The sequence below is a fragment of the Moschus berezovskii genome, chromosome 26 (genome assembly GCF_049115385.1).
Source record: "Moschus berezovskii isolate FMDL1 chromosome 26, NW_MosBer_1.0, whole genome shotgun sequence".
NCBI lineage: Eukaryota > Metazoa > Chordata > Mammalia > Artiodactyla > Moschidae > Moschus > Moschus berezovskii.
Window position 1 is genome coordinate 39,245,254 of NC_142485.1, and position 16,552 is coordinate 39,261,805.

General features: G+C 45.2%; 2 protein-coding genes across 8 annotated transcripts in view; one reads left to right on the plus strand and one right to left on the minus strand.

Moving 5' to 3' along the window:
- Positions 1–16,552, minus strand: part of MCPH1 (microcephalin 1) — a 236,353-nt gene that overhangs the window by 75,695 nt on the left and 144,106 nt on the right. The gene's annotated exons all lie outside the window — the stretch shown is intronic.
- The window catches only part of ANGPT2 (angiopoietin 2), a 58,370-nt gene continuing 43,581 nt past the window's right edge, over positions 1,764–16,552 (plus strand). The window contains exon 1 of one of the 2 annotated variants that reach the window (XM_055416333.2): positions 1,764–2,530. In XM_055416333.2, coding sequence (XP_055272308.1) covers positions 2,240–2,530 — 291 coding nt within the window. In that variant the 5' untranslated portion in view covers positions 1,764–2,239. The remainder of the gene's footprint in view (positions 2,531–16,552) is intronic. The other variant, XM_055416331.2, reaches the window with a different exon arrangement.

Here is a 16,552-nt window from a genome sequence, read left to right on the forward strand (position 1 = left end):
TTACATGCATTATTTCGTATCATTTTAACTCTAAAAGTGCTGCTGAGAAAGAACCATCCTATTTAGAAGGTAGGGAAACTGAGGTTTAGAGGAGTTAAGCATTTCAGGCAGATCTCAGAGAATCAGGGTCCTAACACAAGTCCCATCTTCAAATCCTATGTGTGTCCCTCTTCAGTTAGTAGTCTGAATGGGTGCATCTTTAATGTGTCCCCTTAGCGGAAACCTTGCACCAAAATCAAGTTCTAGCTTTACTGATCCATCAAGCCCTTTGAGAATCTGGGGGCATCTACAGACCCCTTCTTAGAAAAATGACACGAGCTATTTTATCCAAACTTTCAATAACAGGACCCTGGGGGTGGATTAAATGACAATGCCGTGCTGAGTGCAAGTAACAGCTTGAGATATCGTAATAAAAATATCTGTAATTGCTATTCGTGAGAAAGCCAGAGACACTGACAACTGTTGTTTGTGACCTACTCAAAGCTAAAAGAAAGGCTGTATTTCAGTTAGACCTTGGCAAAAAAGAAAGACATCTTTTCCTGTTGAAGTTTGTGGACCCCATGAGTTCTGTCCGTGGAATTTGGGCTAAGAACCCCGACTCTGGAGGCAAGCTGGGGGCCAGCCCATGCACAGGAGGGATGTCTTTAAAGGTCTAATCAGGTCTCTTGAAACAATTCACTCTATAGACCTCAGTTGTCCAAGAATTAAAATCATAAAATCCCCTGAAATCTGATCTTGCATGATTACATGGACACTGGCTTTACAGATGGACGAGGTCCACTGGGTCAGTGCTGAACTGGCCATTACTGCCTGGGAGGAATCTTGTGCCTCTGGGCACGGACAGACCCTTGCAGAGGCTCCACACTGCCACCCCCAACCCCCACCATATACACTGGCTGGTGAGTGAGCATACTGTTAACCTCAAAACGTTAAGTTTTAGCTACTGAAGGAAGTACCCTGGAGGATTTACAGAGCCACAGAATTGAAACAGAAAAACCTTGGGAGTTAATGCAGCCCTTGAATCTGGCAGACAAGGACTTTGGAGTTAATTAAAAAGAAGTGATTTGCCCAAGTCCAGCACTGGGTGGGACTGATTCAACTGATCCTGGATAATATGTTACAAAATGATAGGATTTGAGCAAATTCTGACCTAATAAAGGAGAAGTTTATATATGCAACTCTCAACTCCCTCTTAAATTCTGATTTTTCTATGGATTCTAATTTAGTGGACAATTAATCAGGCTAGTTATATATTTGGAGAAGGCAATGGCACCCCACTCTAGTACTTTAAGTACTGGAGTGAATATTTTGCTTAAAAGATGACATGTCAGTGCTCAGAAACTGACTTTCCTAACACAAATTTAATAAAGCGTGATATTCCTATCCAGCTGTTTTAAGATGAAAGTTTTGCATACTTGGCTAAATGGTTCAAAAATCAAGTAATACCAACGAAACTATTTTCCCTATGAAAAGGCACAGAGTTTACAAGAGCAAGACTTCTTCCTCTTTGTTTGTAATAACAAAAATAAACCGAAGTCCTGACATATTTGCAGTATTTTTATTCCTAAAGGAAAAAACAGGAACTTTCATTGTACTTTAAAGCTATTGACCCAGATATTTACCAGCTTCGTGCTGTGAAATCAGTTTCAGACACAGGAGACCTACAGGCTCTCTCTAGGAAATACTCAATTAGGGTGGTGCCTCTGAAATACCCAGGGGTCCTGTAACTGATCGGTTTTTCCCAGAGGGCTTCTGCAGCATATAGTCCCGGTTGGACAGTACACATCAAGCCCGGATTTTTCCTGTGGCCTGGCTGGTGACCCCCTACAGGAAGATAACGGGCAAGCCGGGAGGGCGGAGCCGCCGGCTGCACATGTCTGCCTGCTCTTATCAACTTATCATATAAGGAAAGGAAAGTGATTGATTCGGACCCTGACACCACAGAATCTGGGGGAAGAGAGACAAAGCAACGCTGACGCGGGTCTGGAAGGCGAATGCAGCCCTCACGGGGAGCAGGGCTCTTCTCCCCACTGTGATCTGACAGTCTGCTGCGAGGCCAGAGAGGAGACAGCAGCAGAGACCAAGGTCGCGGCTGGGAAACGAGGGAACAGGAGGCTTCCCTTGATGGACCTTGAGCCTCTGCCCCCGAGCCCCGCGTCTGAGAGGGCAGCTTAGCGCCAGGACTCTCATGCGCCTGGAAGTTTGCTGAGCGGTGGTTTATTACCGACAGACAGAAAGAATGTGGCAGCTTGTTTTCTTGACTCTGAGCTGTGATCTGGCCGCAGCCACAGCCCACAGCGGCTCTCGGAAGGGCACGGACATCGGTGCCGGGAAGAGGCAGTACCAGGTTCAGCACGGAGCCTGCAGCTACACGTTCCTCCTGCCGGAGACGGATCACTGCCGCCCGCCCTCCAGCGCCTATGTGCCCAACGCTGTGCAGAGGGACGCGCCCCTCGACTACGACGACTCGGTGCAGAGGCTGCAGGTGCTGGAGAACATCATGGAGAACAACACGCAGTGGCTCATGAAGGTAAGGAGGCACCGCTCCCGGCACTGCGTCGCCGGCTCAGGTTTCACCGCCAGCCCGGGCGGGCGGGCAGGAGGGGGTGGTCAGAGCAGGGAGGTGGTGGCTGACACCTCTGAGTGAACGGCCACTTGCTGTCTCCTGCAAAGGAGCCGGGGCTGAACAGGGACACAGTTTACTGGGAGACAGCGCAGGATCAGTGGAGAGACGTCTCTAAGGTCAGAAATCTTTATGAACAGAGGAAGTGCCCTTCTCTGCACAACGTATGGGCTGTGTTGTTTGTGCCAGTGACACCTATTACCAGGGACCTTATAAACCGGTCGCAGGCACGGGAGGGAAGCTGTGAGCAACACAGCTCCAGAGCCAGGAAAAACGTGACAATCGCGTTAATTACGGATACATAACGGCTGGAGTAAAGTGCTTTACCAATTTCCTGAATTTATTTACTAAAATAGACTGGGGCTCTGGGTAAACGAGAGGAAATTAAATGAAGCAGACCTTCCACTTCTCAGAACCTCGGGGGTTTTCTGCCGGGGGCTTGTCATCTGTCGCGGGTGAGTTCTGCCAGCGTGCCGGTGGAGTTACTGCCTCAGCCCCTTCAGTTCCTCCAGCGGCTCTGAAGGTGACCCCATGCGGGGCGGGCGTACAGGGCACCTGGCCGCAGTGACGCTGTGACAAGGTGGTCGTGTTCTCGGGGCTCCCACGAGCCCACTGCTTCAGGCTTTTCACAGAGAATCTGGCTCAGACAGGATACTGAAAGCTCAGTTTTGCTTTCACAAGCTATCATTTTCATATGTGAAGCTGTTTATACAAACCCCAAATCACCCTGAAGTTCTTCTTGTTGTGGGCTGTGTATATTCTAAAGGGGGCTTAGACAAACTGCACGCACAGATTCTTTACTATCACAGTGGCATCACATCACGGCGCTTGCACAGCAGAGAACAACGGTTTCAAGCTAGATGGGAACTTTAACAACAAGCTGCTTTCCCCCATTCAGAACTCTGCCCCAGTCTTTGGTTTCGCTGTAAACCTTCTGTTAGGACACCTTATCTTAATCTCAGAATAGATCTTGGCTCCTAATCTGTGTTTCTCATTAGCTCTCCTACCTTCAGAGAGGAAATGACCACGTTATTGCTTTGGTCTTGAGCCGAGATGAATGAAAGCCCTCGGCACTGCGTTCAGTGTAACAAGAGGGGTCGCTTCAAATCAAAGAACAGAAAACAACAGAAACATATCGGAAAGACTTGCCCTGTAATATGAGACTCATTAGTCCTGTCTGTGAGCATGATCCCTTCTGGGCAAATTCTCTTTCTTAAGAAGTTCCCTGTGGTGCTTAAAAAAAAAAAAAAAAAACTCTCCTAAAATTCACAGATGTGCAAACAGTGATGTTAAACTTAGAAAGTATGCAGCTATACAGGTTCACATGTTTGGAAGGCAAACTTCTATCCTCAACATCTGCGCGTGGGCTTCCCGTTTCTTCCTGGGTCGCCCTGCCACCCGCCGCTTGGTTAACGCCAGGGCTGCTGGCCGCGGCATGGGATGGCAGATGCGCTGTTCACAGTCAAGAGTCTGCCCGACCGGCGAGTCGTCTCAAGAAACATAGAAGTGTCCTGCCAAATTCAGGACAGCTAAATTATGTTTGCTTAATGAAGCCCACGTTAGGTATACCTGGAACTCCACACACAGAGCTCGTATTTCTCTCTTAGATAAACAAACCCTGCTCCTCCATCTCTGAGACGTTGTTTAGAAGAGAAGGACCAGGAATCCTACACAAGGTGACCAACATTCTTTCCTTTCCAGGTTCAATGAGCAAATATTTGAACAGCAGCACAATGGTGTTTCTAAATTCTTTCTTTAGCCGGCGAGCTCAGTGTCACCGAGAGTGACTTCGTGTTGATCTTTTCACGGCTCACACCTGCTCTCGCAGCCTTTCTGGGTTATGTGCGCGTGAGGAACTCAGGGTGTGCACTCGCTTGCTTTACTGGCTCCTGGGTTTGGAATGAGAGCAAAAACGCCAACACGAAACCCGCTTACAGTGATTGAATGTAGCCTCTCTGCCTGTTTTTTTTTTGGTGTTTTGCCACCTGTGATAACAAACACTGCGTTTCTCATAAGGGAGAAAATAACAAGTAATGGGATGACAGATAAGCCACAATGATCAACAATCGAACCCCTATTGATAGATTATGAGAGAAGGAAAAGAACCATGCTGTGTTCTGCATATTTCCTTTTCTTTAGAGCAGTTTTTTTTCTTTTTATGATTCTGTACATCCTTTCTTTCCCTGATTAACACTAAGAATGAGAGAGAGAGGAGGGGGAAAAAAAACCTTTTAAGGTTTTAAGAAAACTTGCTGAGAAGGAAAATAAGACTAAGTGCCTGGTGAATCTCAGGGTAGATGAACACCATTTCTCCTTCTCTGTGGCTAGTAGCCCCTTGGGAGCTCGGACTAAGAAAGCAGTTTTGCACATCATCGAGAGATGCCACTCTGCCCCTCGAGCCGGCCGGGCAGAGGAAGCGGCGGACTTCTGAATAAGCGCAGGGGAGCATGAATGAAGGATACAGGGAAGGCGCCCTTGCTGGTCAGCTGGGAAGCAAGGACAAGATCAATCGTGATGGTTAGCGACCAAATACACCCAGAGATCTAGAGAACACTGCATGGGGTCACTTCCCCTTGCTAATCCTGCAGCTATTCTAAACCTCTGCCCCAGGGACAGTAAACGTACTTTATAAAATCTGACAAATAACTTAGCGGAGTGCATTGTATCTTGCTAGGAGACCAAAAAAAAATTTTTTTTTGTCCTCAATCAGAAGAAACAGGGAAAGGAAATAAACAGTTATTTCATACTGATAAATACTTTAAAAGCTATAAACAACTGCAAAGCCTATTGTGCTTGCAAACAATGTTTTGAGAAATAAAGCTAATGCCTCTTAAGTTGATGCAGACATTTCCTTGTAATTTTTTTTTTTTTTAATGACAGACGCACAGGCTGGGAACTGTAAACCTGAATGGAGATTCTTTTTCTTTACAACCAAGGATGCTATATCCTTTCAACAGAGTATGAGAACTATTCGTTAGCTGAAACACAGGGAGCAGTAGTTGTGCTCCTGAGAACAAAACTATGGTTAATGGGAAAAACTGATGGTGAGAGGCTCATGTGTGTGTGATCTTGTGTGGCTACAAAACCTGCCAGGGACTGACTCTCTGTGTGTGTGATCTTGTGTGCCTACAAAACACTCCCCAGCTGTATAGCTAAACAAACAAACAAGTAAGCAAACGAGAGCTTAGTTCATTAAAGGAAAGAAAGCAAACCCCATGTAGCCACAAGCCAAGGTTCTGGTGCAGCGCGGAAACAGAACTGCCATTCCTACTGCCTGCACTGCTCTCGTCCCTGAGTCATGAGACGTGACTGTGTTCACTGTTGGAAGCAACTGCCGTGCCTTCAGACAAGCTGACTAAACCTTCTAGCCAAGACTGTGAGGAGATGATTACTATTACTATTTAGCCACACATTAATATCATCATCGTAAGGAAGGAAGAGATGATGAAAGTTTCACTGTGGCAGGAGAAGTGCCACAGATGCAAGGCAGGGAAAGGCGAGTTTAGTACAGTGTTTGCTGTATGATGCATACTGCAATAAGTGCTGACCCATATATGTTACAAAAAATACGCACTTACTGTACCGATAGTTTGCATCACACACAGCATAGACATAACATCCATCTTCCATGGGCAGGTGGCCTCCGCGTATTGAAGGGGGCTGTCTGACATCCTGGATTAATGATGCCGGTGTCCCCTGGGGGGAAGATGCAGACTTGCCCACAGAGTCTTCAAGCAGGCAGTGGACCTGTCCACACACCTTCCATCATATCTGACTTCTCTGTTACACACTAGACAACCAGCTAGTCTCCATACTGTGTTTTGAAAATTGGTTGATTTTAACCAATATGGTCCTTTTCAGTTTACAAACAGGTTGTAACCCAGGAGTCTATCTGTAAGCCAGTTACTGCACTGCATGCAACTTGGAGAGGATGCTGGTCACCTTATAAAGAATGATCAGATGCTCCAGCTAGTCCACAGGACTTACTTTATTCCATAAAGCAACTGAGACTCTGTATGTGTGTAATTCAAGAACAACAGTGCCAGTCAACCCTCTTGCCATATGTATCTCTTACGAATAAAACAAAACTACATGAGAGTACTACACGGGTTATGTAAAATTACAGTCAAACCTCTAAAACAGTAGAAAGTAGGATGCAAATTCTGCTTCCTCTTAAAGTACAGTGCCTTTCTGTAAGATGAACACTGAGAGATGTATTTTTATCATTTACACGCTCGCTCAGTCGTCTCCAGCTCTTTGCGAGCCCATGGATTGTAGCTGGCCAGGTTCCTCTGTCCATGGAGTTCTCCAGGCAAGGATTTCTGTGCCCTCTTCCACAGGATCTTCCCAACCCAGGGATCGAACCCAGGTCTCCCTCATTGCAGGTGGATTTTTTTTTCCCCAGTCTAAGCCACAAGGGAAGCTAGCCCTTTATTGTGACAATTTAATATCAAAACGAATACATTTCCTTCTTCTTAGGACATGAATGGTGGTACTATACAGTGATCAGAATCTTTTTTTTTCTTTTTTGGGGGGGCTCACAGTGACATGAAAAGAGGCTGAAAGAAAGATTTTATTTAGGGGCAAATCTGGAAGACGAAGGTAAAGGAGAATCTGGACTAAAGTGGTGTGTGCAATATATGAGGGAGGAGGAGAGGGGAATAGGGTGATGGAGCCCGTCAGCACAGGGAGGGGCCGTCAGTGGGACAGCTGCTGTGACAGAGGAGGCGGCTCACACAGTTCCACATCCTGGACCCCAAAGGACCCCAGGCCCGGGCAGCTTCGGAGGTCCTGGGCTGAGATGAAGAGGTTGATACGAGTGATGAACACGCACAGACTGTTTCTAGATCAGATGCTCATAACTTGCAGAGCATCTTTATTACTTACTGATAATGACGACTCACCAAACTAGCCTTTGTCTCCTATAAATATTTTTAATTATAATCATACAAACATATGCACTTGGTGTAAATATGTATGTGTGTATTAGTTGCTCAGCCGTGTCCAGCTCTTTGCCACCCCATGGACTGTAGCCTGTCAGGCTCCTCTGTCCAAGGGATTCTCCAGGCAAGAACACTGCTGTGGGTTGCCATTCCCTTCTCCAAGGGATCTTCCTGACCCAGGGATCAAACCCGGCTCTCCTGCATTGCAGGCAGATTCTTTACTGTCTAAGCCATCCATATAATTGTGTATAAAAAGTATATATTATATAACACACATATCTAAACCTATAAAATAATTTACATTTTTAATTAAAAAGAAAACACAAGCCATATATATGTACTAAATACTGTGAATTGTGTAGTACTGTACTATGGTATTTACTGGAAAAACAAATCTTGAGTGTAAGTGGACCAACACCCTGGGTGGTACTAGCGGTAGAGAATCTGCCTGTCAATGCAGGAGACGCGAGAGACACGGGTTCCATTCCTGGGTAGGGAAGATCTCCTGGAGGAGGAAATGGCAACCCACTCCAGGATCCTTGCTGGAAAATTCCATGGACAGAGGAGCCTGGCGGGCTACAGTTCATGGGGTCACAAAGAGTTGGACACAACTGAGTGACTAAGCATGCACATAACAGGGAGTTCAAATTCATGCTGCTCAAGGGTCCACTGTAAGTGTGTGTGTATACATATTTTTTTCCTCTATTTTCATTACGTCTTTCTTTGACTTGAAGGAATCTGATAAGATTTTTCTTCTCAATTATTCTAGAACTCTTCTGATATAAAGAGAGCCACTCAACTTTGCAGTGACTTTTACCACTGAAGCAGTGGTTGTAATGCAGTAACAGAGGTGGCGTTGAATAAATTCAAACCACTTTGCACACCTTACTTCACTGTGTCTGAGAGATACCCTCTTGAACACAGATGTAGTAGACACAACCCCGCCTATTTTTAACCACTCATAAACATGGTCAGGGAATATCAGTGTGGGCTGCAGTGCAGGAGTCTTGCCTGGGTCACCCAGAAAGGAAAAGCAAACACGGAAAAGCACGCACATCCCTCCTCTGACAAAAAGCAGACTTTTCCGTGGGGCTGGAAAGAGCAGAAAATCGCGGGAGGGGGAGTGTGGGTGAATATGAATACAGGGCTGTTTCTCAGCTCATTAACACAAATGAGTTTCCTTTTGGGGTGTTTCAGGTTCTAGTGTTTAGGGCAGGCGTCACTAAAGTCCATTTATTCGATCAACAAATAAGCACTGAAGGCCCATGTGTGCCCAGGCAGCACTCGAGGTGCTTTGGGGTGAACCGGTGGGGTGAACACAAGGACTGGGGTCTGCCCTGGTGGGGGCACGGTGCATGACAACCCCCTGTTCTCGCTGGAACTCACGGTCAGCAGGTGGTAAGTGCCACACCTCCGAGCGAAAGGAGACACAGTCTAGGTGCATGAGGTGAGGTATGCTGGGGGTGAGAGGGGCAGGGGAACAGTGCCAGACAGTGTGGTCACCCCACTGGAGCCTCTTTTATAAAATGAAAACCAATCCAAAATGTTTCTGCATGGTCACTTTTCCTGATTACCAAAGTAACAGGTGACTGTGGGCAATAACACACACATAGAGCGTGCACTAGACACATTACGTATAGCACTCAGAAATAAGCACCCTTCCTCCTGGGCATATACATATGCCTATATGGTGATGATGCCTTAAAAACATGCTATAGTATTGTACACACTATAGTATTATATGCCTATACTTATTGGATAACTTGTAATTCTTTTTTATTAAAAATAAAAAAGGAAGTGGGTCTGAGAGGCTAAGTAAGTTGCTTAACATCCCAGGTCAGTGAGAGAGGCAAGTGCCACCAACTGTGAGTCCTGTCTTACGACAAGCACAGACATTCCGGGGCACACCCTGGCACCCCAATACCAGGGCACGCCAGCAGTCTTGCAACATGAAGGCTACGGTGTGGGCAACCTTGTTACCAGGCAACATTTGGGGGCTGTCCTGTGTGGGGACGGTACCAAAGCTGCTAAGAAGAAAAAAAAAAAGCAATTGGGAATGTCGCGTGTCTACAGTACTCACATGAAACCCAGCCTGTAGTTCAGAAGAGTAAAAACAAATTATATGATAGCCAGGAGAAAGTACTGACATTCTCACAGACCATGCATAAAATAACCCTTTTCTGGATGCTGAATGAGGGTGACAGCTTGGCTTTCACAGGACCACTTGAAAGTCCAGGCAAATAAAATTCAGCCCCAGAAGAGTAACATGTGACCTGTCCTGTCCTCCACTGATTTTAAGAAATGACTGGGGTATATCTCCCACCTAGCATTCTATAGACAGATATGACCAAAAATAACTTGATGTCATACTATTCACATTTAAAATGAGAAATTAATGTCAAGCTCAGTGATTTGATGAAATCAAAAGCAGTAAAAAAAAAAAAAATTATGGGTAATGTTAAGAGTTTCAACACTGATCAGGATTAAAAGGATTTTCTGGTATGGTTTGAGAATAAAGGGATGAATGTTCCTCAGCCACCTGAACTGACAGTCAGGTGTGCTGGCTGTCTGTCTTTAAATCAGTATTTCAATTAGATATCTGCCCATGAAATCACCTTTCTTTCGTATCCTAAACTTGGCACGCACTGCTGACTAAAGATATGAAATCCACTAGAAATCTCTGAGAAGTGGGCCTAATCCCTTTACCATCATCACCTCCTTCAACCAGCTAAAACCATTATCTTTGCAACTCAACTGGAACCTAATTAAAACCTCCATAGGAACCTGCCTGGGGGTGCTTGGGCTGGTAATTGCTTTCCTCCAACATCAGCCTCATTCCTTCCTTTGAGCCATCTTTTAACCCTTGAGAACTCCTTTCAAAATCTTTCTATTAACCTGACAACTTTACAGTACCAAGCTTTCACTTCCAATGTTTAATACATAATAAACTAACAATCAAGGAAACAAAGTGTATACATTAAGAATATAAGCTGTCATTTTGAACCATGTGTGTGATTTTATATCTTTTCATGGACAGAGTGATTTTTAAGGGAAGAGGTATTCAGATGCAGAGGTCTTGGGAAATATAACACTTAACCCGTTGACACAGTTTCCTAGAGTTTGCCATTGTTTGTGTGTGCTGAGTATTCACAGTAGTTAGTTGTCTTTTAGGTAGAGAACATTAATCAAGTCTTAGAAGGAAGCCAATGTTCAACCTCTCATGTCTTGATTTTGTTACATTCTGTCTAGACCAGATAAATAATCACATATTACATCTTCTCGCAGTGAGAGGGACGATTCCACTGGGGTAACTTAATCTACTGATTAACCTGGTGACAAAACCTGCCACCTATATGAGTCTTCAGTATTCCAGGACATACACATTAGCACCTTCGTTGTGATTGTTTCAGCAAATTCTAGATGAAAGTTAAAACCAAATTGCAGGTCAGCCTCTGTATGTCACTAGTTAACATTTAGTTATGGGCTGAACATGCTTCCCCTTGGGAGGCTTCCACTTTGGGCCGCCAAAAGCACTCTTCGGTGGTTGGGTTCAACAGCAAAGTTTTCTAACGTCATGAACCTACGGGAAGGAGGCTACACTCATCAGTATAACCTGCTGAGTTGCTGTGACTTGATAAAGACAGTCTGACAGCCCGTCCCAGAGGAGCTGCTGAGGCCTCAAGACCACCACCCCGATGGAGAAAGATAGAGGTGAAAAGAACTTGAGACTGTTTCAGGGGTTTCGTTCAGGCCCAAGATAGCCCCAGGAACTGAACCAAACTAGAGCAAAGGGAGGGGGCTTTTCTGGTAGCTCAGCAGCAATGAGGGAGACCTTGGTTTGAGTCCTGGGTCAGGAAGATCCCCTGGAGTAGGGCATGGAAGCCCACTGCAGTATTCCTGCCTGGAGAATCCCATGGACAGAGGAGCCTGGCGAGCTGCAGTCCAGACGGTCTCAAAGAGTGGGACACGACTAAAGCAACTGCGTGCGTATGCAGAGCAAAGGGAATGGCGTGTTCCCATTCTCTAGAATTTAGGATAAAGGCGCTCCACACCAAAAGAAGAGATTTCCTAGAAACATCTGGTCAGATTCAAAGAAAAACAAATCTAAAATAAACCGTGTGTCCACATGAGGTCCATGCTATCACTGTTAACAAACATGCCTTTGGGTGCACTTGTTATTTTCCTGCATTTTAGTGTCTGCTTTAAACATGCAGATAACTATTGGGCTGGCCAACCCAATATATAACCCAGGACAGTTGGTTAGGTGAACGGGTGCAACCTGAAGCTACAGAATACAAGTTTTTTCATTTCATTTGTTCCTTCTTATTTGTAGTAAGTGATCTTAAAAAAAAAAAAAAAGACCTAATTTTTTTAGAGCAGTTTTTGGTTTGCAGCAAAACTGAGCGGAAGGTAAACAATTCCCCATAAGCTCCCTGCTGTCACCCCACAGTCTGCCCACCATCAGCGGCCACCACTCAGGAGCAGTGACCCGCGGACACCTCCCCAGCACCCAGGACCCACTCTTGCTGGTGTGCGTTCTGTGGGTCTGGCCATGCATATGATGACGCTGTGCCCACTATTCCAGAGCACTTCCTCTGCACTGAAAAGCCTCCATGCTCTGCCACTCAGCTCCACTCCCGCCAACCCCTGCCAACCATGAAGCTTTTTACTGACTCCATACTTCTGTCTTTTCCAGAATGTGACATAGTTGGAATCACACAGTATGGAGCCTTTTCATATTGCCTTCTTTCATTTAGTGAACTTTTTTTTTTAGCAGGGCTAACTGTACACTTGTTCAGTGACCCTCTTGACTATTCAACTAACTTAACTAGCTGAACACCCACAGTGTACCTTCAGAAACATAAGGACTCCTCACCTACAGCAGGAACCTCAGGGGATTACTATGTGTTTCAAACACGATGATAAACACAAAAGTGTGCTGTAAGATGTCACAGTACTTCAGGGACTATCATTATAATGAGTTTTATTATTGATACCAGAGAAACACTTATCAAGATCTCCTCTACCTCTCATATTAAAGACTATAATCTACTCAGTCTCATCAGGTTAAGCGATCTGACCTTATACCTCAAGGTGTATCTTTACTCTGTAAGACAGTGAACTTTCTTTCAACACGGACAGCGACAGCTCTAAGTGTGCTCGTAAAAGGTCCTGATTCTATTAGGGGGCTGACAGCCTCTCTGCAGAAATGCTGGGCTCTGAAACTGTGCAGGGCATCTTCTCCGAGACCACCTCCTTCTGTCCCATCATGCTCACAGGTGAGCCACGAGCTCATTCAAAGTCAGGTCTCATTGTTAAACTTAATTTTTTATCACTTCAGCTTTTGGTAATCGAAGAACAGTGTTACTCTTCTGCATGTTATATTTTCATAGAAGAGGGCGGCAGGAGCTAAATGAGTATTAAGAAGCAGGCGTTCTGGGGTTAACTAGTCAACCCACACATCTTGGTAGAAAAGACCCAAAATTCCAAAGATGTATTCTTTCCTTTGGGCTCCTGCAAGCATTTTCTCTGCCATTAGATTTGTGGAATCAATAAGATATTTATCAACTCTTGATTATTCGCTAGGTAATTATAAATATTAGTCTGAAGATAATTCAAGAATTCCTTCGAGTTTTATTAACTACTATCTAGTCTTTGGAATCTTGAAAAATTATTACATACAGATGTAGCTTAAAATTTCTCTAAGCCAAGTGATCTTCTTAATGGGAAATGCTGGTAAAAAGTGCTGCTGGAGAGAAGATATTTTGCTGAGTAACATAAAATAATCAAATTCCGACCACAGGCCAATTATCTATGTTTAACTTTTTTTTTGTATGTGTATGAAATTCCTTATTATTTTTAGCTACTAAGGAATAGGTTCTTAAATTTCCTAAAATAAACTTATCCAATCTTAATTCAATAAAGTATTAGCAACAGGAATTCCTAACCTGAACTGGCTGTAACTTAACTGCAATAGTGAAATGCTCTTAAAAGCAGTGATGGTTGGGATAATTATGTAACAAATTAAAGAATCAAAGCTAATCAGAACACCATCCCCTCAAAAAACAAGTGCTGATTCTATGATGTAGTTAATTCTCCGTATTTTCAAGTACGGCTCCATCTTGGCTTAGGACGAGCATGATGAACCCGTATGTCCTTTCCCTCTAATTGGACAATGTTTATTTAATATGGGTCGTTTATTCATTGCTGCCTGACTAGCCTGCCCTATGCCACCTAGGTTTTACAGCTGTCCCTGAATAGCATGCTGCTTTCCTTTCCCTTCTTCACCTGAAATACCACTACCATTAAAAGAAACGATCCTTGGACGAGGAGGGGAAAAGGATAAAAATATCTGGTGAATAAACAACTCTCTACTTAATATGGACGCTTTCTCTGTCCATTTCAGTTTAAAGTGATTCAAAATCCTAAAGGGAGGACACAGATCCACCACTTCCTCACCTCTTTCCCAACAAGGGGGCTTTCAACCTCATTTTGATGCCAGCATACTTAGCTGGTTTGCTTATAAGAGTCTACAGAGTTCTTGCAGAAAGGATACCGTTCAGATGACAGCAGTCACGAGAGGCAGACCCAGAGACAGGCTCTCCCTGCTTCGTTGCTGTGCGGTTGTGACGTGACAGAGGCAGGCTGCTCCTGCCTGGCAGGACGGCACCTGGCGTTCACCCGGTGCACACGACTCGTGACCTCTGAGCGTTTACTCTGGGACAGCCTACTGCAGGGAGATGTTCTGTTCTGTTCTTCCTTTTTCAAGAAACTCAAGCTCAGAGTGGTGCCAGATGGCACTACTAGGACAGTTTCTCTATTTCCAAGTTTCTTATAATAACACATCTTTTTGAGTGGACCAGGAGAGCTACCCGACTTCACGGTGGCCCCTGACACCTGCTGGTCTGATGCTACACACAGTGGTCATGGCCCAAGCACGCCCAGCACCAGGAGTAAGAACAAGTGTGGGATCCAGTGAGAAGACGCTGATCCCGGGGAAGGGTGAGCAGCGTCAGCGTGCGGAGATATGAGGATGCTGAGCAGGGATTTACACCAAGGTCTGCCCTGTTTCTGAGCCCTGGCCCACCTCCTCGCAGCTCCCCTTTCTCACTCTGAGGACTGGAACCTAGGTGGATGAGCAGGACAGTCAAACCTGGATGACTTAAGCTTCCACAAGCCAGCGACGCTGCATGAGTGTAAACAGTTGCTGCCATCGTTGGCGTCTCGAGACACACACGCGCCTAACAGCAAGATGGCAGCTGTTGCGTCTGCAGACAGAGGCACACACTCTGTTTGCAGACACAGGGAGGGGCTCGTGAATAAGCAAGTGAAGGTGGGAAAACTGAAATGCGACCCTTCCCTAGACAGCCCTGTAGGAGTAAGGGGCGGGCAAAGTAAGAAGCTGTGAAGAGCAGGAACTCAGTCCATTCACACATACACCTCTGCTCCCCAATGCAAGACCGGATCAGGGAAGCCCTTGCTTTTCATTTATTCAGAGGCTCGCTTAGACACGCCTCTGACTCTGAGCTGACTCGGTTTTATGGAGTCCAGCACTTTTTTTTAGGTGTAACTTAGAATAGAATGAACAAGTCTGAAGCAAGCGTGTAACTTGATGGTGAAATATATGCATAGCTGTGTGAGAACACAGTAGGCAGTAGTTTTTCCAGTGGTCACGTATGGATGTGAGAGTTGGACCGTAAAGAAAGCTGAGCACCAAAGAATAAATGCTTTTGAACTGTGGTGTTGGAGAAGACTTCTGAGAGTCCCTTGGACTGCAAGGAGATCCAACCAGTCCATCCTAAAGGAAATCAATCCTGAATATTCATTGGAAGGACTGACGTTGAAGCTGAAGCTCCAATACTTTGGCCACCTGATGCGAAGAACCGACTCACTGGAAAAGACCCTGATGGTGGGAAAGATTGAGGGCAGGAAGAGAAGGTGGTGACAGAGGATGTGACGGTTGGATGGCATCATCAACTCAATGGACATGAGTTGAAACAAACTCCAGGAGATGGTGAAGGACAAGGAAGCCTGGTTGCAGTCATGGGGTTACAAAGCAGGCATGACTTAGTGACTGAACAACAATACATAGCTGTGTAATGACCACCAGGCGGTGCCCTCCTGCCCCTCCCACTTGGCATCCTCCCAGCCCCCATCTCCAGGCTGGTCTCTATTCTGCCTTTTGCCACTATAGGTTAATTTTACTTTTGCTAAGTTTTGTACTTCACGTAGTTGGAATACAGTATATATTCTTTGTTGGTCTTTTTTAAAAAAATTTCTGTGCTTCATTCATGTTTTTGAGTGTATTAAAATTTTCCCTTTTCCATCACTGTACAGTATTCCACTGTATGAGCATGACACAAGTAATGTGTCTACTGTACTACTGTAGATGGACACTTGTCTTCCTTATGGATGTCAACAATTCTTAACTGGACAAACTCACGAATTGTGTACTGTATTGTCTTTCCTGTATCTTTGGAATCCATACAGTTGGACTGACTTAAAGCTTCCTTGAATGATTTTCGGGACTAATCTACCGTCTAATAGAACCTGCTCTACAGAAAATACACTGCAGAGTGGTCTTGGTGTTGTTCCTGAGGTGCCTAGAAAGGACTTCTAAGGAATACTTTGAGGGCTGGTCAAACATAATATATATTACACTGAGGTTTCAACAGGAGGCTAACATGGAGATAGTGAAATAACTACAGCAGGCAACTAGGAAAGAAGGAGCTGTGTAAACATTCACGGGAAGAGAAAACCTGGGTATAAAACACAGGCCTGACTGGTATGACTCACCGCCTCTTCTGGCCTTACCTTCGCCTCTCCCCTGACAACACCTTCTTTTGTGGCATCTGAGAGGGACAAAGCACTTTCCGGCTTGGTGCTTCTGGGAGCGCCAGGATGTTCCCTTTTCCAAATCTCTTTAGGTGGTACATGCCTGCTGAGTCGCCTCAGGTGTGTCTGACTCTGTGCGACCCTTTGAATT